The sequence below is a fragment of the Dendropsophus ebraccatus genome, chromosome 8, assembly GCF_027789765.1.
Source record: "Dendropsophus ebraccatus isolate aDenEbr1 chromosome 8, aDenEbr1.pat, whole genome shotgun sequence".
NCBI lineage: Eukaryota > Metazoa > Chordata > Amphibia > Anura > Hylidae > Dendropsophus > Dendropsophus ebraccatus.
This window is the reverse complement of record NC_091461.1, coordinates 43,070,091-43,093,956: the sequence shown is the minus strand read 5'-3', so window position 1 is coordinate 43,093,956 and position 23,866 is coordinate 43,070,091. Positions and strand designations below refer to the sequence as shown.

Here is a 23,866-nt window from a genome sequence, read left to right as displayed (position 1 = left end):
ATATTAGTAGTTTGTCTTTTAACATGTTGAAAGACAAACGACTGCAGCGCTTCCTGTCGGCTGATTGTTGCCCTCTATTACAAAAGACGATTATTGGGCAATAATCATTTCGTGTAATAGGGCCTTTACTGATTACAGCTGCCAAAATATTGAACACACTTATTATTTATGACCTTTACAAATTGGCTAAAGTGTTCATACAAGTACTACAGCCTCTTCAATGGTCTTATTGCTTATATTTGCAATTTCCATACTATTTGTAGTTGGGCTGGAATCCACATTTTCCATAGTGGTTGGTTACTTTTGGAATTGACAGTAAGCGAATCATAGTGCGAGAAGCTCCCCATAGAGAAAAACCTATCAGTGTTCAACTTCACTGCAGCGCCACCACAGGATAAATAAAACATTATATGGGCTGATTCAAATCAATGGATCTTTAGTGTTAGGCTCGGTTCACACTGCGTTTTTGCAATCCGTTTTTCTCATCCGTTTTTTGAAGAAAAAAAACGGATAAAAACGGATGCATTTGTGTGCATCCGTTTTGATCCGTTTTCCATTGACTTCCATTATAAAAAAACCCGATAAAAACGGATCCGTTTTTTTGACAGACACAAAAACGTTACTGACACTATTTTTTTTGTCCCTTAAAAAAACGGATCCGTTAAACGTATGCTGAAAACGCAGTGTGAACCCAGCCTTACAAGGCAGGACAAGTCCTCCAGAAACATAATCTTTGTTCAGGATTCTCATCTATGGCCTAAAAGTATTACAGAGACTCCTCCTAACAGTTTCCCACTCGGGTATATAAAACCGGAAATTCTAAATTAAACAACCCCGTTTAATGCATTTTTTTTAGTTTAATAAATCTCTAGAAATGATTCTCTGCCAGACTTCTTTGGTAAAGGAAAGTACTGTATATTGTTACAGTATGTTCTGTGGCTTTCCCTTGATTTTGTACTGTTTATATGTCTTTTTTTATTGTGGTGTAATAAACCACACTGGTGTTTTTGCTTTGAAATGGCACGTGTGCAGCCGGATGTACATGTACTAACTATTGCTAGGATATGATATAGCACCGTGGCAGTAATTTAAGTTCATCTTTGGGATCCTCTTTCTCATGAAACTTAAAGTGAATCCGTCACCCCCAAAATGTCGATCACAATGCAAATAGATAATGCCAGTAAATCTTGGCTACATGTCTTTTATTCTCTAGAAAAGTTATCCTTTATGAGCCATTAGAGAGTCAATGAGGAGTGGCATTAGGTCTGGTTAGACCTATAGCCTTATCGCTTCTGTTTCAAAAATCCCCACCCTCCTGCTGCTTGATTGACAGCCAGGGTTCGGCTAAAAATACCTTGCTTTGGATCTATTGTGGTGCAGGCACAGTAAGCGAGCTGAGTTGTATCTGGTCTCACTCACAAGGGCTGCCCCGCAATGGTATAGCATACACAGTAATCATATTTTAATAGGTAATAATAATAATCTACCAGGTTATGGTTCTGAAATTGAGACCTCGCTGTTCATTAAGAAATGAGAGTTACCATAGTCCACACCTATAATGACTAGAGATGATCGAACATTGAAAAATCTTAGGTTCTATCGAACTCGAACCTTGTAGAACCTTCTGCATTTGATTCCCGATGCCTTTCTGGTCCGTGGGGAAGGAGGAAATAGCTGAATCCCGGAATTCCAGGACCGGAAAGGTATCGGGAATCAAATGCGGAAGGTTCCACAAGGTTCGAGTTCAATAGAACCTAAGATTTTCCAATGTTTGATCATCTCTAATAATGACAGATTTATCTTAATGTTGTTAATGCTGTTTTCCATTAAAAATCCATCAGTCCATTTTTTACTAATGGAATCTCATGTAGGAGATTTTTATGTTACTGTATATACAGAAGAGCTTGCATGGCTTGCTACCAGCGGATATCTGTACTTTCTTATTAAAGCCTTCATTTACTTTATTTAGTTGTAGTTCAACTTTCATCATTTTTGACAGCACGTTCTCTCTATAGGCATCAATCCAATAGTGCACTACAGGCAAAATTGATATTTTGTGTTACAGAAATCAGAACGGGTGGGATCCAGAGAATACCAAAGCTAGAACCTCGTACTATCTATCGGGCTCTTTACTAACTCAGTGTTTCAGATGTGAGCAGGCAGAAATCCTTGCTTTTTATATAAACTTTTTTTTTTCTCTTTATATTTATTAAAAAGTTTAGGAATCCTAAGGCTTTGTTTACACATAACAGGAGATTTATCAAACCGATGTAAAGTAGAATTGGCTCAATTGGCACTAGCAACCAATCAGATTCCACCTTTCATTTTTCAAAGAATTTTTGAGGAATGAAAGGTAGAATCTGATTGGTTGCTAGGGGCAACTAAGAAAATTCTACTTTACACAGGTTTGATAAATCTACACCCTATGGTGTTTCTGTCAGTATTTGTAGCCAAAATCAGGAGTGGAACAGACAGAGAAAAACTATAATGGAAAGGTGTGTTTTTAATCCAACCCCTGGTTTTGATCAAAATACTGATCAAAATACTGCGTGTGAACATAGCCTAAAAGGGAAATTCAAAACAAAGCCATGAATAAGATACATGTCCGATAGATGAGAGTCCACCTCCGTGACCCCCACCTTTGAGGAAAAACAGGGTTCCTTAACCAATTTGATGAGCCGCATCCAGGCCGGAGGAGGCTGTGCATAGGCCATTATTGTTTAACTGTATTCTATGATACTACTCGTGCTTGTTTTCATTTGTGCTGACCCATGATGCATTGCTTGTACTGGAGTCGTTGTTTCTGCTGTTTCTGCAACCCACTTTTTGTTTATCACCAGTCTTGCTTCCATGTGCCAAGCATAAATCGTTCATCGCTTTGGAGAAACCTTTAATGCTTGCCTTAGCTTGCTTTCACTTATATTTAATACAGATGTATTGACAAAAATGCACATATTACATTTAACGTTTTTCCTTTGTCTGTGTCCTTGCTCAGGGTCAAGGGGCTATTACGGAACGGTTAAGAAGTTTCAGTGTGCATGACCTGACAGCAATACAAGGCGATGAGACTGCTGACAACAGATTGTACTCATCTGAAACACAAAAGAAATCTAAAAATGCTGTTGGCGAAGGGTCTGGTATGTCTATTTTTTATGTAAATTGTTTATTGAATATGTAAAATATTTCTATTGATGTGACGTTTTATCACTACATATGACATATACTGACTGGGAAGGCACCTGGTACATTTAAACTACATGAAATGGAGTTGTAGACTATGGGGGATATTTAGTAACAAATCTAAAAACACGATTTTGTCAAAGATGTTTTGGCATCATTTCTAATCTAATGTGTTTAGTCAAATTTATGTAAATTGTCTAATAGCGTAGTAAATGTGTCTTAAAAATAATGGTCTTAATTAATTAGTCTAATAAATTCACCTGGTTCGGAGCAGACATAGCGATGCGCCAATATATGCGACTTTTTTAAAAAATTGCGCAGTTAATAAATTTAGCTAAAAAAGAATTCTGGCGCACTTTCGATCTAATTAACAACAAAAAATCTAATCCAAAAAGTCGCATCTAATTTGGATAGTCTTGTCTAAAAAAGCTTCATAAATTCATATAAGATTTATTTTGAGCGCAAACTAGATATATTAGACTAAAAACAGGCACAATTAGTTTGATAAATGTCCCTCTATGTTCTTCTTTTCTGAGGCATTCAGTAAAAAAAGATACATAATTTGCTGCATACTTTGGGTACCTATACCTTGGAGCCTTTGGCAGATTCTAGGCCCCCTTTACACATCCGTGGCTATTTTTATGGTCAGGAAACACTGATCAGGTAGCCGTTCAGGAGGCTTCAGGAAACCATTAGCCTTTCCTGGCCACAGAAGAAACAAAAGCTATACTCACCTCCTGCAGGCTTCAGTGGTGCTTCCATCTGGCTTCTGGCTTCCAGCTTAACAAGCGCACAAATGATGAGCACAGCGCTGCCGGTGTGGCGCGGGGAGGGGGGCCTTGTTGGCGGGATAGGGCAGCCGATTCTTAATTACGATGGGAGAAATCTTGCAGACACATGCAGATAAGTAACATGGTGGATTCTTTTCTTTTTGTCAATCCTAAAAAAATTACAGTGTGGTTTTAAAACATGGAGATTTTACAATGGAGGTGTTTCCAATTTAAGGATTTTCATGTAAAATGTGCTACTTTAGTCGATATATTCCCTGCTAATGCTGCGTCCAAATCAGCAAAGATTTTAGCCATATGAACGTCTCTTTTTAGGAAAATAGGTGCAATGTATAACTCTTGACAGAAGTCTTTTATATAATGTAAGAGTCTTATTATAGTAAAGACTTAGCATATACCATTATATTTTCATGAATGGTATTATTGGTATTGTTTCTGGAACGTTTGTCCCTTATACGGCCTCTGGGCAAACACTATTTTATGGTACTGGGGCTTTCATACAGAGCCATTTTTTTGTAGATATACCTTACAAACTACACGGACACAGTTGTTCGTGTTGATTCTAACTGGGGTTTGTACTAGGCATTGTGTAGTCATTGAAGATTCTTTTGTGATTTGCTGCAAAATCAGAATGGAATTGGCCTGCAGAAGACTAGACTTGTCGCTCTGGCGCCCTCCCCCAGCTTGTTGCTAAAGGTTGTGAAGACTATTGATTCATCACCACCTTGTGGGTCTGGGGTATTGATCTGCTATTTTTGGAAACCCATCTTTCTCCCCTCCAGTTATTTCTCAGTATGATGTGATAGCATACAATTACCATAAAAGATGGCATGCCCCATTTCCGTAGCAATATAAGTGTGACGGCAGTCTCGGGCAGGCACCTGGCTTGCTAACTTTTACTGCAGCAGGAAAACAAAGTCCTTCTGTATAATACATTATCACACAGTGTGTTAATCTCAACATAATTTGCAGAATGTCTGGCTGATATATTGCTATTTTTCCCCAGACACTTGACTAGCCTATCTAGCAAGCTTCACGGTGATAGAATACAATGTAGAAGATGTGAATTCATAAGCAAGTAGGAAAAAAAAAATGGAAGATAAAAAGATTTCAGAGAAGCTAGTCTGGAAATCGTTCAGCGCTGTGCAGACATGACTGCAATACACAATGCACTGCTAGTCTACCAGGAATTTTAATGGTGCAGCAGAGTCTCACACCGAGCGCCTCATCCTTGCAAAATAGGAAATCTGAAGCTCCCATAAAATAAAACACATTTTTTGATTTTAGACTTAGTCACTGTAGACGATATTACCAGTAAATAGCTATGTGTTAGTAATGGAAAAAGCCTTAACTAATTCTTCTGTTCACCGCAGGGACTGCAGTTTCATCAAGTAAAACAATTCATATGGCTATTGTAATCCAAATAATTTAGGACGTTTCATAATAATCCGTGTGTTCGGAGATGTGATGTAGAACGGTTTGTTTTGAAGAAAAGAAAAAAAAAAGACAGGAAGTAGGAAATAATATAACCCAGATGTCTGACTTACTGAGAATTTCTTGACGCCATTGAATGTCGCTTGTGCCACCTAGTGGTTCTTTGTGGAATATAATTATACAAATATACATACATGTGCATTCTATTTTTTTGGTGGTATTTTTCCATAAAGGGAAAGTATGGGGGGAAACCCCAATGATTCTGACAATGGGTCAGTACCTGGAGTGCACCAACTGTATTACCTGAAGCTCTTTGGCCACAATGCAGAGTCTGGGGGCTTTCTTATGTGGAGAGGGGCTAAAGGGGTATTATATAAACATGCAGGTAGTTTTATTTTTGTGTGTTCCTTTATGGAAATACATTTAAAGGGGTTTTTATTAAAGGGGTGTTTCTATCTCAAAATGTTATCCCCTATCCATAGGATAACAAGCTGATTGGTGGGGGGTCCCCACCTATTACAAGAATGGAGATAAAATTGTCCAGAATGAATGGCGCATACTGCAAGTGTACAGTCAGTGCTCTATTCACTCTCTATGGAGCCGCCAGATGTTTCAGAGCACCGAATCCAGAAATGTTGAGTGGCCCCATTGAGATTGAATGGAGCACTGGCCATGCAGGCGTGTTGGGCCACTAGGCCCTGGAAAACCATGTCCCTCATGCTATGCCATACCCTATTTTTGAGCATGAATAATGTAGAATTAAAGTTTATAAGCAATTTATTAACAAAGCTTGATAAATTTCCCCCAATGTGTTTATTGTACGAAGCACACATACAAAAGACATATCACACAGCATACATAGAGAAAATTGGACAACTCCTTTAAAGTTCCACACCAGCAGGCCACATTTGAGAAAATACAATTGTCCCCATGACAACACTTAATATCCTGTGCCCAACGTTTAGTGGGATATTGCTGACCCAAATCTTCAGTGTCTGTATTATAGCTATAGAGTGTTAAAACCCCTGATAACAAGGAACATATGCTGGCTTTGTTACGAATTGTCAGTCAAATATGCAATGGGAAAATCTGCCGCAGGTCGACCGGTCCTAACAGAGATGAAGTTATAAGTACTAAAGCTGTAGATTTTAACCATTTATAGTGTGTGTCATAATAAACTGCTGCTTTAAGGGGACTGTTTGCTGTGCACGATACAAGACAAAATACATATGGCGTCTTATGAGGATCACCAGAATTCAATGACTCTTCAGTAAGCATAGGTATTTATATTGGTTTTCCCTATATTTACACTGAGCAGTATCGTTGCAGAATACAGCCTTACTATTACATTATGACCATTGAACTGCATGCATGCATGCATGCATGCCTCCTCCCTCCCCCACCCCTCCCTGCCTTAACTGATTGATTTACAGGGCAGGAGTGTGGGAAGCCACGTCCTGTAAATTAATCATGCAGGACAAGGAGGGAGGCATGCTTGCTGCAGCCAGGCACTACCTTCTAGATACCTGATGTATGATATAGAGCTGACAAATTCCCATTAAAGTAAGGTGAGCAACTGACCTGGGTTGGTATCTCTCCCTATTGGCTGCTTGGGTCACTTTTATGCTCCATATGCCTTGGTCTGGAAGGGTGTCAACTGCTTCCCAGCAGTCATTGATTGGTTGTACTCAGGATAGGTCATTCATATCTGATTGATGGGGAGTCTGACACCCATTATCTGTGTTAATCACCTGTTTGCCATGACACCAGCATATATGTGAATGAAGACAGAAGCAGACAGCTCCCATTGAAACTGCAGCATGGCCCTGGCAGTTGATTGGTGTAGGTGTTGAGTGTTGGAGCCAGAGGATAGACCATCAATGAAAAAGTTCAAGAAAACCTTTTTAAAATCCATGGTATTTTGTCGTCTTTACATTACATGGTGCTATAGAGCTACAGCCATACATATACAAATATACAGGTCAGGCCACAAGCCCATTATCATTTGGAATGCTAAGTAAGTCATAAGGAATAAATCCCACTTCATCACATTTTGTCATGGGGTTTGGGTATATGCCAGGTAATCTCCAGTCAGACGGAAGGTAGCCCTGATAATAAAATCGCATTGTTGAAAGATAAATGATGTCGTCTTCATTCTGTGTTTCTTTTTATTCCACATATTAAACTATGGATTTTACACTTTAATGGGATTCATGAGATAGACCCTTCTGGCTTGTAGGCTTGGAGCATGCAGAGTCCCAAATAGTTAATTTTCCCTTTATACCTCACCGGTGGAAGTGTTTAAACCATATAGTCATTTTACTGTTCCCCAGCTTCTGTTAGTCTTGGCTTTCTCTAATGTTTTATCTGCCTTTTAAAAAGTTCCACTATTCCAAGTACAACAAGGCTCTTGCCTGTGAAAATCTGTTTATCCAAGACAGACCAAAGAGCTGTCCGGCATTGCTTTGTGCGTCGCTCATTCCAGCTTGTCTAGTCTCTTCTCGAAAGTATATCCAAATACAGCATGCCAGCGCCTCATATAAAGAATCTCCCCGGGTATTGCTTCCTAACTATGTATATACATATATGGAGTGAGGGAGTCTGTTTAACTTGACTGTCCTCACACTTTGACTAGCTCCAGATTTTACTTTCCATATTAATGTGAATTATAATACACAGCTGCCATTTGTCCCCAACATCCAGACATGGTACTTGGTTTTCTAACTTTGAACCTAGAATCATTCATGCTTAGCAGACTATGATATTGAATGTGGAGCTGATCCAAGGGGACATAACTGGTCATGCCAACAGGGACTAAGGTCCAGTTCTGCTATCTGCTTTTTTCTACTTTGTCTCAGTCCATAGCAGCTAATAATAAAGATACATATGACCATTTAATGCTCCTTCAGTGCTGATATTTGGCCTTTTCTTTGTTCAAAAAAAAGTCCCCGCTCACACAAGAAAACCTGCAGGTTGTATATTAACTGAGGGCAAAAACTTTAGGCTAATTATATTATCAGCTATGCATGCTTACAGGAGACATTGCTCTTTGTTATGCAATAATTCATTCAGTATGATGTCACTATGTGGCTTTGGTGCTATGTGACAGGAGAGCTGACCATACAATGCGAGCGACGCCTGGATTCTTTGCTACTGAATGTGGACGCGCAAAAGCTGTGCACATAGGCAGTGAAGACTTGTCCTACTCCGTGCACGCTCAGGAATGGCTGTAAGTCAATACCAAGCCATGTCTATGAGCGTGCAGTGGACTGGGACTTCCTGTGTTTGGTAGAGAAAAGATGAAATATCGGGACAGCGGGAGCATGGACCACAGTTTGACAGGAAGGATGACACCTAATGGCCATATGTTGCCCATCAAAGCAGACAGGGTAATGCTGAAAAATGCGTTCTCATGCCCTACGGGTCTGGTGATCCAGTGTCTTGACTGAAGCACTGGATATTATGAACTGGGCCACTTCAAATGTTTGTTTCCCTCCGGATATATGGACCACCGGATATATGTGAAGGGGGCTGTAAAGGGTCAAAAGTTTGATTGGTCAGGATCTGGGTGTTTAGACTCCCATTAGTCACTAGATAGAGCCAGGAGAAGCACTTAGGTAAGTGTTTTACTCCCTGACTGACTGTCTTTCCTTAAAACTCTTGACATGTCTATGTGATGTTAACAGTTTTTTTTTTTTTTTTTTTTAAAGTGACAAAAATGGTTTAAAGAATAATCCCCTACACTTAACTTCAACAAAACATTTTTCAGGAACACTTAGCCCCTTTCCTTTGCTAAGCCCCCCCCCCCCCCCCCCCCCCCCCCCTTAATCCAATGAACCAAATTACTCATCGTGTTCTCTAAGACTTCTACAAGGTTGTTTGTTTTCTTCCAGAACACAGAAAATCACAAGATTGACAAACATTGTGAACACGTTTATCTCCTGTTCACTTTCCAGTCTCCTGCGGAGGCGTGAAGAATAGGCCGCTCGGTGTTATAATACAACCATTTATTTCCAGCTTAGTTTTGGTATTTTTTTAACATTTACGTCTAAAACTTGTTTTTGCCAAGTGGTATTAATATTTGTACTGCTGTATGCTTACAAAGCTGACTTAGAACCTTCTAGTGTCCCATTTATTAGTCTGTTTTTGGTAATGAATGCCGTCTTTGTTGGATATTGTAATATCTTTTTGAACTATTTCAGTCCATGGTCTAGTTGGGTTTTTATTAGTGGGGATTCAGAGCCAGCTATAGAGGTCATGACATTAGAAACAAAGGGGATAAACACTTGATGGGTCACCCACTGATCACTACAATGGGTGACTCAAGTGCCCCCGCTTCTTCACATCCACATGACAATGGTGATGCAACAGTAAAGCGTTCATACTGCCACTCCATTTAACCTCTGTTCCCGTTAGTCCCTTTGAGTGGCAGCACAAATACTGGACTGCTGCACCATTTCAACTCTTCCTCACTGTGATTGGTTTGTGCCGGTACAGAAGGGCAGGGAAACTATATTCTATGGATCTCTGGTGGTTCCAGAAATCAGATATATAGAATCTATTCAAAGAAAACCCTCTAACTTTATTTTCATTTCAACTGATAATCTAAGATCTTTAAAGCTGAGGGACACAGCTACTGGGGGATATCAGCATGTTCTCTGGGAAGAACCTGCTGATATCCCCCAGTAGCTGTGTCCCTCAGTACTATATGGCCATTAGTTTCACCCCTCTCCTTCCCCACATTGTTTCTTAAATTGGTAAATGCTCTAATGCAAATTACTTGCATAAGAGCATTTGGGGCGTTGTCACGGGCTGGCGAGCATCGCCACGTCCCGCCCAGCCCGTCCCCTCCACTATGCATATTCATATATGCATACTGGGCTCTATACACGGCGGATGCGCAGGGAAGCAGTCCCGCCGCCGATCCTCCCGGAGGTCCCTTCGGAGCGTAAGTATAAGATATACTTATACTTACGTCTTGAGGGACCTCCGGGAGGATCAGCGGTGGCCCGGGGGATTCTCGCTTGTGTGGGAAGCAGCCTGTCTCCAACGGGACTGCTTCCCTGCGCAGCCGGCGTGTATAGAGCCCACTATGCATATATGAATATTGCATAGTGGACGGGAGGGGGCAGGCTGGGCGCGGCGATGCTTTCCGACCCCGAGCAACGCCCTAAATGCTCTTATGCAAGTAATTTGCATAAGAGCATTTAGCAATTTTAGAAACAATGTGAGGGAGGAGAGGGGTAAAATTAATGGCCATATACTACTGAGGGACACAGCTACTGCAGCATATCAGTAGGTTCTCTGGGAAGAACCTGCTGATAGTGCCACTTTAAGTTGTGGTAGTCTATCGAGAATGGGGATAGAATGGGCTGACAGCAAAATAAGATTTCTATGTAGCTTTACACCACCCTAAGATCTCATACACCTGCACTTTAAATTGTACTGATAAAAATGTACAGGCCCATACTGTATCTGTGAATGCCTCTGACATCATACCAAAACATATTTCATTTTCTTAAACAATTTAAAGTGAAACTGTCACCCCCTTTGTGCATTCTGACATCTCTACACAGGTGTAAAGGGTAAATTTAGGGTTTTTCATACCTTATTTCATATCATACGTCATGGTGTTTGTTCAAGTAAAAAGTGTCCTTTTATCAACAGCAGATTGTATTAAGTGGGCGTGGCCTCGTGGCATTAGCACCACTTAGCTCCACCCACAACGGTCCGCTGGCCCCGCCCCCTTGACGCCCATTGGTTGTCCAACGTAAAGGGGGTGGGGTCTAGACCTTTCGGCCAGCCTGTTCCAATGGCTGTCGAGGGGACGGGGCCAACTGTGGCGTTATGGGCGGGGCTAAGTGGTGCTAATGCCACGAGGCCCCGCCCACTTAACACAATCTGCAGTTGATAAAAGATGACTTTTTACTTGAACAAGCACCATGACGTATGATATAAAATAAGGTATGAAAACCGCTAAATTTACCCTTCACACCTGTGTAGAGATGTCAGAATGCAAAAAGGAGGTGACAGTGTCACTTTAAGTGGTTTTCTGGGCAAAAATCATTGATAACCTATCTTTGGGATACTGTAGCTGATCGCCAGATTGCCGACACTTCTTGTCAGGGCTGTCACAGTTAGATCTATGATGTGAAACAGGCCGGAAGCTGATGGCTCCATGTGCAACAGCTGACCACAAGGGTGTTAGAAGTCATCTCCCTGCGAATCGGTTACTAATGCCATAAAGATAGGCCATCAGTCATTTTTGTATGGAAAACCCCATGTAACATTAAAAAAATGGTGCCCGGCTCCTTCAGGTCCATTGTATGCAGACATAGGGGAACCACATATTGCCATACAATAAGTACAGCTCTGCCATCTGTATAATGACTTTGGATGGTTCCGATTTTCTACACAGTACTCATTTTACAGTTTGTGTCTCCATATAATTTATGAATATTTAATTTTTTGTGCTGATTTTGGCTTGTCATGTTCCCTTCTCCGATCACGTTGAAAACGGCATTAAAAATTCTACTCAATGTTTTCCTGTAGTCTTAAATAATAAAATAGTGTTGAGGAGAGCGGTGTTGCGCTTTTATTTGTAATCATTATTTTCGGTTCCCGCTACAGTTCAGCCTCTTACTCTTCTTCATGTATCACAGTATTTTTTATTTTTTTTTGCTTTGATTTTTGCAGGATTCAGCTCATCAAGAAAAGGTTCTGGAGATGACAAATCTGATGAAGAAACCGAAGGGGCACAATCGGAAGATGAGATGTATGCACACAAGGGGCTTCGTAGATCACAGAGCATGAGATCTATAAAGGTCATAAAAGGCCGCAAAGAGGTATTTGTTGTTTTTTTCTAAAGTATACATTAATAAACAGAGCTAGTTTACTTTGGCAGAAGTTCATACTGAATAGCACAATACAGCTCCGGAGTTTGTATGTGTTTTATTAAACTTTAGATGAACTGTGCATCACTCCCCCTCCCTTCTCCATATGTTCTGTACGGATCATGTTCCCTGCCAGATAGCAGAGGCAGTGATGATTCACAGCAATACAAGCTAAAATACACTGTTAAGTTTCAGGTTAACACTATTACATTGCCTTTTCTGGAGAGCCTTCTGGCAAGCTGTTGTTGTAACTATCTGTCATTTATTTTTTATTTAAACTTTTTTATGGACTTCTTTAAAAATAAAGGTGAAAATACAAATTAGGTGCAATTTGTTATTGAGATATCGAGGCATCTCCACGATAGCCATGCTACTATTATAGTATTTAGTATAGTAATCAAACTGAACACTTCTATTACAGGTAGGGAACTGTTTAGCCTATTTTTACAGTGGACATTTACCATATGCAGAAGAGTTTTTCTATTCCTGAGTAATTCCTTTAAGAACTTTTGAGTATGTTTGTTTTATAGATCAAATAGTTTTGGTTTAGAAACCACATGGCAACATCAGACTGAACTGTGGGGGCAGCTTGAATTTACAGCATTAAAAACTTTTTGTACAGTTGTGCTTGGAATATTCCAATGCTTGTGTTTCCAACTTTCTGGGCTGTTTATATGACAAAAGCTATTAAGCTGTTAGTAGCAGACAACACCTACATGAATTCTAAAGAGTATGGAGAAAATGTGTCTGGATCTTGAATTTATTTAATTTTTTCTTACACTTATTCATGATTTACTTTTTTTTTTTTGCTTTATTTAACCATTTGTTTTAATAAAATTTGCATTTGTTTTTACATTTTGTGGCAACTAGAGCATAATTAAAGGAGAAGTCTGGAAATTTTTTTATTAAAGTATTGTATTGCCCCCCAAAAGTTATACAAATCACCAATATACACTTATTAAGTGAAATGCTTATAAAGTGTCCCCCCCCCCTGCACTTTCTACTGCATCAAGGCTTCATTTCCTGGATAAAATGGTGATGTCATGACCCGACTCCCAGAGCTGTGCGGGCTGTGGCTGCTGGAGAGGATGATAGCAGGGGGACACTGAGGGACACAGGGCACAAGAGGGACACTGAGCATTCCCCTGCCATTATCCTCTCCAGCAGCCACAGCCCGCACAGCTCTGGGAGTCAGGTCGTGACATCACCATTTTATCCAGGAGGCGAAGCCTTGATGCAGTAGTAAGTGCAGGGAAAAAAGGACTTTATGTGCATTTCCTGTAATAAGTGTATATTGGTGATTTGTATAACTTTTGGGGGGCAATACAATACTTTAATAAAAAAATTTCTCCGGACTTCTCTTTTAATGTGGACCTGGCAGTTTTTTTATTTTTGCTATGGAACCCCATGAATCCTAGCTACGCCCCTATACTTAAGACTTTTTGTTATTATGCAAATGAGACTGAAGTGCCCAGGGGGCTTTTCCAAGCTTGGCAAAAGCCTATGTCTAGCCAGACCATGGCCTGTTTATTTATTAAGCCACGGGCAGGGTCCTCTTCCCCCATTTACCAGTCTGCCATTTACCTTTATGTAATGTGTTTTTGATCTTATAATGTTCCTGGTTGTCACCCCCTATCGCTTGTATTGCTCTCTGGAATTAAGGGCGCTTTATAAATTAATAATAATAGATCAAACATAGTAGGCAAATAGACCAAGGAGTGGTGACATGGGATGGACTAATCTGGGCTCTTGATGTGCTGGAGAATGCCCCCTGGGCACAATATTTTTCAACCACTGGGGCCCCCATCAAACAGCAGAAAGAAGCGGATACCTATAAGCTGCTGTATCTAAGGGTAGACCGTCCATTTTCAATGCTTGGAAACCCCTTTAATGTATACTTCCAATCATTGGCAGGGGGCATAAGGTTTTCTTTTGGTTTGTGCTGCCCTCAGAGGTCAGTGTAAGAGTATGTAGGGTGGCTTTTATTTGACAGGTACTCCACTGTATTTGTTGAGTTTGCCTGCCTGGGTGTGACGTGTTGAATGAAGTTGATCCCTATCAATATTGTTGGGTTTCCTTTCACCAGGATGCATATACAGTATCTGTTCTGCACACGTCCTGTTAGAGTGGTGTGAAGGGTAGACAGTCACTGGTTGTCCTTGGTGTTTTTCAGGTACGGTATGGATCACTGAAATACAAAGTAAAGAAAAGACCCCAAGTTTACTTCTGAAGGGAAATAATGGAACACCCTGAACTGCTGTACTACAATCACTTTCTACGCTCTACGTGCTGTACTAAGAAATTGTAAATTTCAGAACCAGCATTATACCCCAGGAAACGATGACAGCTTTCACTATTCTCACTATTGTGTATTTTTTATGTTCTGTGGGATATTTTATATCTGTAACTTTATAGACACTTCTAAGATTCAGTACTAATGTTAGTACAAGAGTGGTTTATTCTTAATATGTCCGGAATGGATCTAGGTTTTCCTAGTTGTGAGGTTGGGGGGATCAGTATCTGGAGGACTCGACTGTATTGTTAAGGATTTTCTTACCTTTTTATGCAACATACATAGTCTTATGGATAAGAAATGATCCAAATGTACTTACGGATAAGAAATGTTTTCTATACACAAAGATGCCTTACAAAATTCTGACCATTCTGTTTAATGGGAGCTGCCTTTAAGGTTTTCTATGGACCTACAGTTTACAGTATAATTCCTATAAGGAGCTTACTAAATATCGGTTATTCCTCATTGACTAGATACAGTTCATCAAGACCAAAAAGATCAAACTTTTAAGCTTATACGTATATTTGCAGACAGTATCAGACCCAATTTGAAAGCATCACAGCCTATGAACAAGGAAAATGGTAACACCCAGTTGTCAATTTATTCATATAGTTCCAGGAGGAATAACAGGGCAAGCACAGAGATCTAAGAAAAAAAATGTTACGATAGCTTACACCAAAATAAATATACTAGTCAGACTAACTTTTATATTACCAAATACCTGCACATAATAGTCTGTTTACTGTTGAAACATATTTCTTGGTTATTGGAACCAAAGTTGATCTTTTATTTTACCTCCGTGTATAATTTTTCATTTGTTTTTCCTTTTCATTGTTCATCCTTTGTATTTGATCTCTTTTCTTCTCTCTACATAGCCAACTATTGAGCTTGCTTTCAAATAGAATTTTGCTCTTTGATGCCTGTACAACCACTGCGGGCGGTGGACTGTGCCGCAGGGTGGAAGGCCTGATAGAGCAAGTTTGTATTTCTATTTTGATTTTTTTTTTGCATTTGTGTATTATGTGGTTTGGGATTTGTTTGTTTTTTTTACTTTATATTCTACCAATTATTAATTGGTTTTCTCTCAGTACTGGTTTACCTTATCATCTATCATTTGGGTTATTAAGACAGACATCTCGTAGTCAGTGCAAGGCTAAGCTTTATTTTACTGCAGTGCACAGTATGTTGTCTGTTCTGTTTCTTATAATATTTCTCTGAGGTCCAGAGTAGATGCTCTTAATAATTTCATAGCCGTTATGCGTTGGTTAGTTTACATGCATATGTTTAATTGCAATGGGCTTTATTTTTGGGAGTGGAAAATGTTATTTTTTTGTGTGATTTAATTTTAAAAGCATGTTTTGTGTTTTATGTTTATTATGTTGTAATGTTTAAATGTTTTGGATCCTCATTTTTTAATCCTGGAAACAACCAGATAAATGTGTGAAAAGGCTTTTTCTGGGTAAAACATAGACTTACAGAGAAGTTACCCTCCAGTAGGTGGTACTAGAGGACCAGCTGTTTTCCTTCTGGGAGAGAGCTTCTTTGCATACTTTTTTTTCTTATGGAGCATTGTCTGTCTGGTTTCCTTATGCCAGGTGTGGTGGTCTCCCCAAAGAAACCCCTTAAACACAGTTAAAGGGTATAAAGTACATTTATAGTGTGTTTCAAGGGATGGTGAAAATCTTGCACAGTATTAGATACTTTACATTAGTTATAAAGATTGGTGATCACAGATCTCCTGCTAGGGCTGCATGGACAAAAGTTAGGTAATAGCATGTACTCCATCAATACTCAGTTGCTGTTTTGCATTGCAATCCTGGAGGCGGGATGGGGTTGCAGCATCCCGCCATTTTGACAATTTGTTCCAAATTCTGTAGCAATGTGGCAAACAGCCTGTTCTGAGGAAGTAATATCCACCAGCTGTATAGCCAACAGTTAGTCCTTTAGGATAGTATATGGGCTCTTTAAAGGGAATCTGTCAGATCTAGATCATGCTTAAGTGTCAAAAAAAGACTTCCCTAAGCTACAGCATGCATGCCTCATCCCTCCCCCACCCCTCCATACCATGACACACAGGGCATAGTGCTGGAAGATGAGCCCTGTACATCAGTTACTCAAGGTGGTGGTGGTGTCAGGAATGCTACCGCTCAGCACAGTCTCTTTGACAATTAAGCTCTGGGCAAGATTGCCTTTGAATAAAAATATTGCATTGAAATTGTTGGAAATTATTGTCCAGGAAAATTGTCTTGTCAGTTTACTGCAATTGGTGTTTTTTTTTTTTTTGTTTTTAATTTCTGGATTAAATAGCAAAAAAAATCTGTCTTTCAGAATGGGTTTCTCAGTACAGCTCCAGGTTTGGGTATGTCTTAGTTTACAATGTTATAACATGTTGATAATCCAAAGTGCCTACAAGGAATGCAAGGAAATATGTATTTACTACTATATTTGTACCCTGGCACAATTTCAGATTGTTGTATGTCAATTATGTATGTGTAGACTGAACAATACAGTTACTTGGAGTAATCCTGTAAAATGTGTTTGGGGAGGGTTTCTTCCTATCATTATAATAGTACTGGAATCATCAATTCATCTACTGTATTCTTTAAAAATTGTGAAAGACCTGCTGACTAGCTTGACTCGGAAAGACCACAGAGCCCAGCAAATTGTTTTATATCACATTGTTGAACAACACCAAGAAGTATTTTATCACTTTACTTTAACCATATGGAACATGGATTCTTTCTAAGGGAAGTATCTCATGGTTCACATCTCGCAGTATGATTTTTTTTTTCATTTTACATGTAACAATATATAAGAAACTGGTTTAGCTATATGAAATTGCATTTTATTTTCTTTATCATTTTAATATATGATAAAGTGAACAGTACTCTCACATAGTAAGAATAAAAAGAAAAAGCTTTACAAGTATTCTAAAGCCAATGTTCAGCATTGCCTGTGGTATTGACTTACTTGATCAACAGCCTTGTAGCACTCGGTTGTCTGGAGTCAAGCCGACACTTAAAAAAAAAAAAAAAAAAAAAAAAATATATATATATATATATATATATACACTGAAAACACTTAAACCAGTTAAATTGATTTAAGATACCAAAGTAGATACAGAACAGTAACACATTGACAGTGTGGGACCCACCTGGAATATGCACAAAACACTGAAGCAATAAGGACAGATGGGCAACTATAGGGATTTATGTCAATGCTCTGTATACTGTAGTATATGCAAGGCAGTTACAATATTTTGAGTATTTTGCACTAACTTTCTATGGAGATTCACTAATATAGACTACTTTATATATTATGGATGGAGTTCTGTTAATGTTTTTTAAACATATGTACAGCTGATGAAGAGGAGGTTGACAAGGAGGATTGGTATATTATAAGGGATAATATGTATTATTGGGTGTAGTGACGTAATGTCACACTATGAGTTTAGGTGCTCATATACATTAGATCAGACGAACCTGCTGTTTCTGGTGGGACTAGCCAACATTCTGATGTGTATGGAGGGGTATCCTAGATTTCTCTTGCAGGTAGACAAACAAGTCGGATCTTCTCAAGGTAGAAAAGCCACAGCCAGGGGGTCTGGCAATGACTTAGTCTCTTCTTCCTATTTGATGGCCACTTACGTATGGTCATACGTAGATTTAGAGTTTTGTGTTTTATAAAATCCTAAGTTGGTCAAAGGGGATCCACTCTTTAGGCTACTACATAGAGGTACCAATACACTTAATCAAAAGTTGGCCAAACCTGCCTACTTTGGTAGAACCAGTTAAAGGAGAAGTCCGGCGAAATTTTTTATTAAAGTATTGTATTTTCCCCCAAAAGTTATACACCAATATACACTTATTACGGGAAAGTGCTTTTTCCCCTGCACTGACTACTGCATCAAGGCTTCACTTCCTGGATAAAATGGTGATGTCACTTCCTGGATAAAATGGTGATGTCACGCCCGACTCCCAGAGCTGTGCGGGCTGTGGCTGCTGGAGAGAATGATGGCAGGGGGATGCTCAGCGTCCCTCCAGTGCCCTGTGTCCCTCAGTGTCCCCCTGCCATCATCCTCTCTAACAGCCACAGCTCACACAGCCCTGGGAGTCGGGTCGTGACATCTCCATTTTATCCAGGAAGGGACATTACCATGTTATCCAGGAAGTGACATCACCATGTTATCCAGGAAGTGAAGCCTTGATGCAGTAGTAAGTGCAGGGAAAAAAGCACTTTTTGTGTATTTCCTGTAATAAATGTATATTAGTAATTTGTATAACTTTTGGAGGGCAATACAATTTTTTAATAAAAATTTTCACTGGACTTCTCCTTTAACTTTCATAACTGTATGGTAGCCTCTTGACTCTCCCCCAACAGATATTGTGGGAGGAGAGAAGAGTTGGTCATGTTATATTTCCACTGCCTGACCCCTTTTGTTCTCTGAGAGATAAGCTGTCTTACCCCTCCCCATAGAGGTCACTTGAACATTCAGCCAAGGTGGTCGAGAGAGATAGCTGTGAGTTGAGCAAAAATTCAGTTAACAGATTTTGAGAGCTGTATGGCCATCTTATGCAAACAACTTCTCTTGGGATATATGTAGCTAACCTACAAAATAGGAATGCGTGAGAATACATTCTTAATTCCGCTATAAGGTTGGAAGTATTTAGAACCTCATTCTTGCCATTTTACCTCTATCATCTCTTTTCTCCATAATCAGCAGTATGGAGCATCATCCCGTACCCAGGATACAATATTCCCTTAATTACATCCCCAGTTCTCCTTACTCACCACCTCTTCTGACAGATCTGCGGATTATTTTGTGATTAAAAGTACGGTTTCACAGCAAAGCATAAAATCAGTGCTGTAATTTGTGCTAGAATTTTCAGAATGCTTGAATTTTGTTATAGGCTATAACCCTGGATGCTGCTTGTTAAGCACAAGAAATGCAAAAATGCTGGATCTTTTTGCAAGTGAGTCCAATAAAAAAAAAAATCCTAAATATAGAAAGCTGCTTGTGTATTTTTTTTTGGCGTGTGTGGGAATGTCTACTACATTTAATCTGCTTGTTAGTTTTATGCTTTGCATGGTAATATGCACGTCAGAAGTATTGCATTAAAACCAAGTAAGTGCCTTGAGTGCTACTAAGAAATCCATTGTACAGTATGGCTATAGTAGTTGTGGTTGTGCATTGAATGTTTGTGTTGCTGAATTATTTATGGCTATATGGGTACAGAATTTTAATTTCCTATTGAGTTTAATGGAAAATCATCATGCGTGTTTATGAGATGGATCTTTGTCCACCTGGACTTGACATCTACAATGTGAAAAAAAGTGACTTGCCACTTACTAAGGTGTATTCCAAATAAAAAAGCCAGTAGTTTGCAGAAGTAAGAGGGTTTCTTCCTTGGATTCTTTTGCAAATGATTTTTTTTTTCTTTCTGGATTGATCTAACAGTAAAGCTAGTTTGGCCATAGAATCCATTGAGAGCACAGCTTGCACCTCTTGACCTGCTTTGGACAAATGTTAAAATGCTCCATCTGTGACCACTAGAAACCACCGATGTTATATCTATCATGAGTATGGATAATGTGGTCACTGATACTAGAGAGCTCTGTATAGTATTAGGTGTGAACAGCACTCATCTGGTAACCGGTTTGCTGCATGTAGGAATAGAAGTTGGGAAGAAGGATAAAACCCTGTTGCTCACCAATATGGAAGTAAGTTATTCTTTGTAACATCCCTGTTATAGCTGGCCTTACTGATGCGCCCAACCATGCTAGTGATGTTACAGTACATAACAATTTCAATATCAGTGAGTACCAGGATTTCAGAAGGAACTTGGAACAGTGAATTTTTACAAGATAAAAAAAGAATGTGTAAGTCGAATTGGGATGAGGAAAAACATGCATACTCTATAAAGATAATAGAATGGGATAGTAAGTACATATGTAAATAAATAGTGTATGACTACTAGGTACATTAGACTTTCAATACAGTTTCGATGTTGTATTGTTTCTGTTATACTATAGATTGGGTTTACAGTGTAAGGCCAAGTTCACACAAAGTATTTTTTTTTTTTACTACACAACGGCCATTGTTGCAGGTTTGCAAGAACGGCTGTTCTTTAATCACAGCGGCCGATTGCATTAACCCCTATAGAATCCCGGCCCTAGTGTATACACTCTGTGGCCATGTCTATTTTGTGCTGCCAATACTATTCAGTTAACAGCGCCCGCACAAGATAGACTGTGCACACAATGTAAAGTACGGCTCCCAGACGTACTTTACATTGTGTACTATGGCTAATTCAAGTGCGGGCACACTCGAATGTGCTCACATTCCAATTAAGTTGAAGTGATGTTCAACCAGCCTATACTGCAGTATGGGCTGGGTTGAACATCTCAGACAGTGGCCGTTCTGTGGCACGGCTGTGTCACAGAACGACTGCTGTTTTGCTATGTATGAACATGGCCTAAGATGGAAATAAGAAGTTTCCAGACCCCTTTGGCTGTGGCTTATGTCTTGTGGTAACAAAGGTTCTAGCATGCAGTCCAACAAAGGAAACTTCCTCTTGCCACATACACACACCTACTGTTAAGAGGCCACCTTACATATCCGATCAGTAGGTTACCCTATCATGATTAGAAGGCTTCCTTGAAGATGGCCTAATGTCCAGGGATAGCTTAAGATAACCAGAGAACTCAATGGCAGTCTAAAATATATTCAGTTGGACCCTGGATGGATTGGGTTATAACTGCCATGAAGATAGATAAACGAAAAAGCAACGTTTAAAGGAGCTTTAGACAACCACTCCCCATAGAGGGCTTATGGATGTTATAGCTCTTTCCTGTAACCAGTCCATTGGTTATTTAGGCAACCTGTTTAACCAACCTGCTGTAGTACTGTAAAATGCAACAGTAATGTGACAATAAGAAGGTAATGGGTATTGAATAAGACCCTTGTATAGTCCTAAAGCAGGTCTGTAGATTGAGGTTCTAGAAATGATTTATATAAGACAAGTATTGGAGAAATATTTGATGATGCTTACTTAGAGAGAAAAGAATGATTGATTGACTGACTGATTTATTTAGAGATGTAATGAAAAGAAAGTAAGAGAACGTGTAATAAGAGTGATACTTTTTGGGAGGCCTAAGTGGAGGTGAAAAATGGCCACAGATAGGGTAAAACAAAAGACTGTTCATTTCAACCAATGAGGAGCAGATGGAGCAATAACTGCTGAGCTTATTGTGAACATTCTTTTTTACTTTTGACTTGATAAACATATCTTTGATAGTCTAGAAAACTACTTTAAGGCTGGGTTCACACTACGTATATTTCAGTCAGTATTGTGGTCCTCATATTGCTACCAAAACCAGGAGTGGATTAAAAACACAGAAAGGATCTGTTCACACAATGTTGAAATTGAGTGGATGGCCGCCATATAACAGTAAATAACTGCCATTATTTCAATATAACAGCCGTTGTTTTAAAATAACAGCAAATATTTGCCATTAAATGGCGGCCATCCACTCAATTTCACCATTGTGTGAACAGATCCTTTCTGTGTTTTTAATCCACTCCTGGTTTTGATTGCAATATGAGGACCACAATACTGACTGAAATATATGTAGTGTGAACCCAGCCTCAGACTTGAAGGAAAAAGAAATAGAACATTCCATTCATAGCATAATATGTATGGTCCCCTTAAACTAACGGGAAACAGAAAACATAACTCTGTATAATAGGAGTGTGTGACTTGTAGCCATTTATGTCTTGATCAATCAACATCTTAATATAACTGATGGATTCTTTTCATTTTATTGAGCATTTGAATGTCAAGATTTTTATACTGACATAGCATGTACACTGTTTCTCTGTAATGCAATAAATTCTAGTATCATTTTCTTTATATCTTTAAGTATATGTTCATTAAAAATTTTGAAACATAAGGAACAAGGAATAGAAGACTGGAACCTGAGAATGGTAAGTAGAAATAAAAGGCATGTATACAGTCAACTGGATTCACCAGGTTAGAAAAATAAAGGTAAAGCGTGCAATGGCGAGACTGGTCATCTTTAAAAATCTTTGGTAGTTAAAAATGTTATATAAGTTATATATAATCTATATTAGCTATATAATTTATATAGCTAGATGCATTAAAAGTCAAACAAACCAGAGGAATTACAGATCAGAATGACAGAAATTGTCTAAGGTTACTGGTACGGCCACATCTCCTGCCTAAAGTTTTTAAAGTGTTCCATGTTTTTAAAACTGGTTAAAAAAGGTCAAAAAATACACAAAAATGACAAAGGAACAGTATCTCACCAATTCTGCACTGACCATGCTCCAGTAGGCTTCCTTGGCTTCTTTCTGGAGCACACATCACATAATTGCTGCAACCATGTGGTCACAGGCCAAACACCTGGCATCATGGCTTCTGATACTGAGTCGTGATTGGCTGCAGCGGACTGCTCCCGAAGTCCAGAGAAGAGGAAGGATCAGTGCAGGATTGGTGGGATGAGTTACAGCTCTAAATATGGCCTTTAGTGTGTTTGAAACCTTTTTGTTTTTTCATTTAATTTTTTTTTATTTTTTAATTCAAATATTTTATTGAAAAAAGCAATAGACATCAACATAGATCCAAGATGATAGGTCACGTGGACCTTACACATAGAACGACATATTTTGACAGTAGATAGATTGTTACCAAGGACCAGCACAACTGCCTAGAAGAAGGTAAACCCCAAACCAAGGGGTATGCTGTACAGGGCCCCGGCAAGTCAAACAGCAGTAAGTTCCAACCACACTTGGTATCTCATTTCTGCTAGCCCATCATCAGGATTTAAAGAACTGAAACAAAACAAAAGGTAACTAAAAGAGTAGATTGTAGAAAGAAGGGGGAGGGAGAGACCAGCACAGTCCCAGGGGGTGGGGAGAAAAGGAGAAGAGAGAGCAAGGGCCATGCTAAAACTATCTGCGGAGAGTGAGCGCGCATGATAGCTCAGCCGTCCTGTATGTCCACCTGGGGCGCCACGTAAGAGCGGTATAGAGGAGTGTCCATAAACGCCACCCAGTGCGTCCACATAGCCGTGGTAGCAGGGGGTGAGCCAAGATGGTCTGCTCTCAACTCCTCCATACGATGGAGGTGTTGTATTTCTGCAAACCATTCTGACACAGATGGGGGGGTCTCAGACTTCCATTTCCTAGGGATCACTGTCCTAGCCGCCACGAGGAGGAAGCGAGTGATACCTTTCTTACATTGTGAGAGTGTGCC

At 39.5% G+C, this 23,866-nt stretch overlaps 1 protein-coding gene across 1 annotated transcript in view; it reads left to right on the top strand.

The window, feature by feature from the left end:
* REEP3 (receptor accessory protein 3) overlaps window positions 1–17,655 on the top strand; it is a 125,121-nt gene extending 107,466 nt beyond the window's left edge. Inside the window, exons 6-8 of the mRNA XM_069980278.1 lie at window positions 2,996–3,137; window positions 12,099–12,247; window positions 14,469–17,655. Coding sequence (XP_069836379.1) covers window positions 2,996–3,137; window positions 12,099–12,247; window positions 14,469–14,525 — 348 coding nt within the window. The 3' untranslated portion in view covers window positions 14,526–17,655. The remainder of the gene's footprint in view (window positions 1–2,995; window positions 3,138–12,098; window positions 12,248–14,468) is intronic.
* The last annotated feature ends 6,211 nt before the right edge of the window (window positions 17,656–23,866 follow it).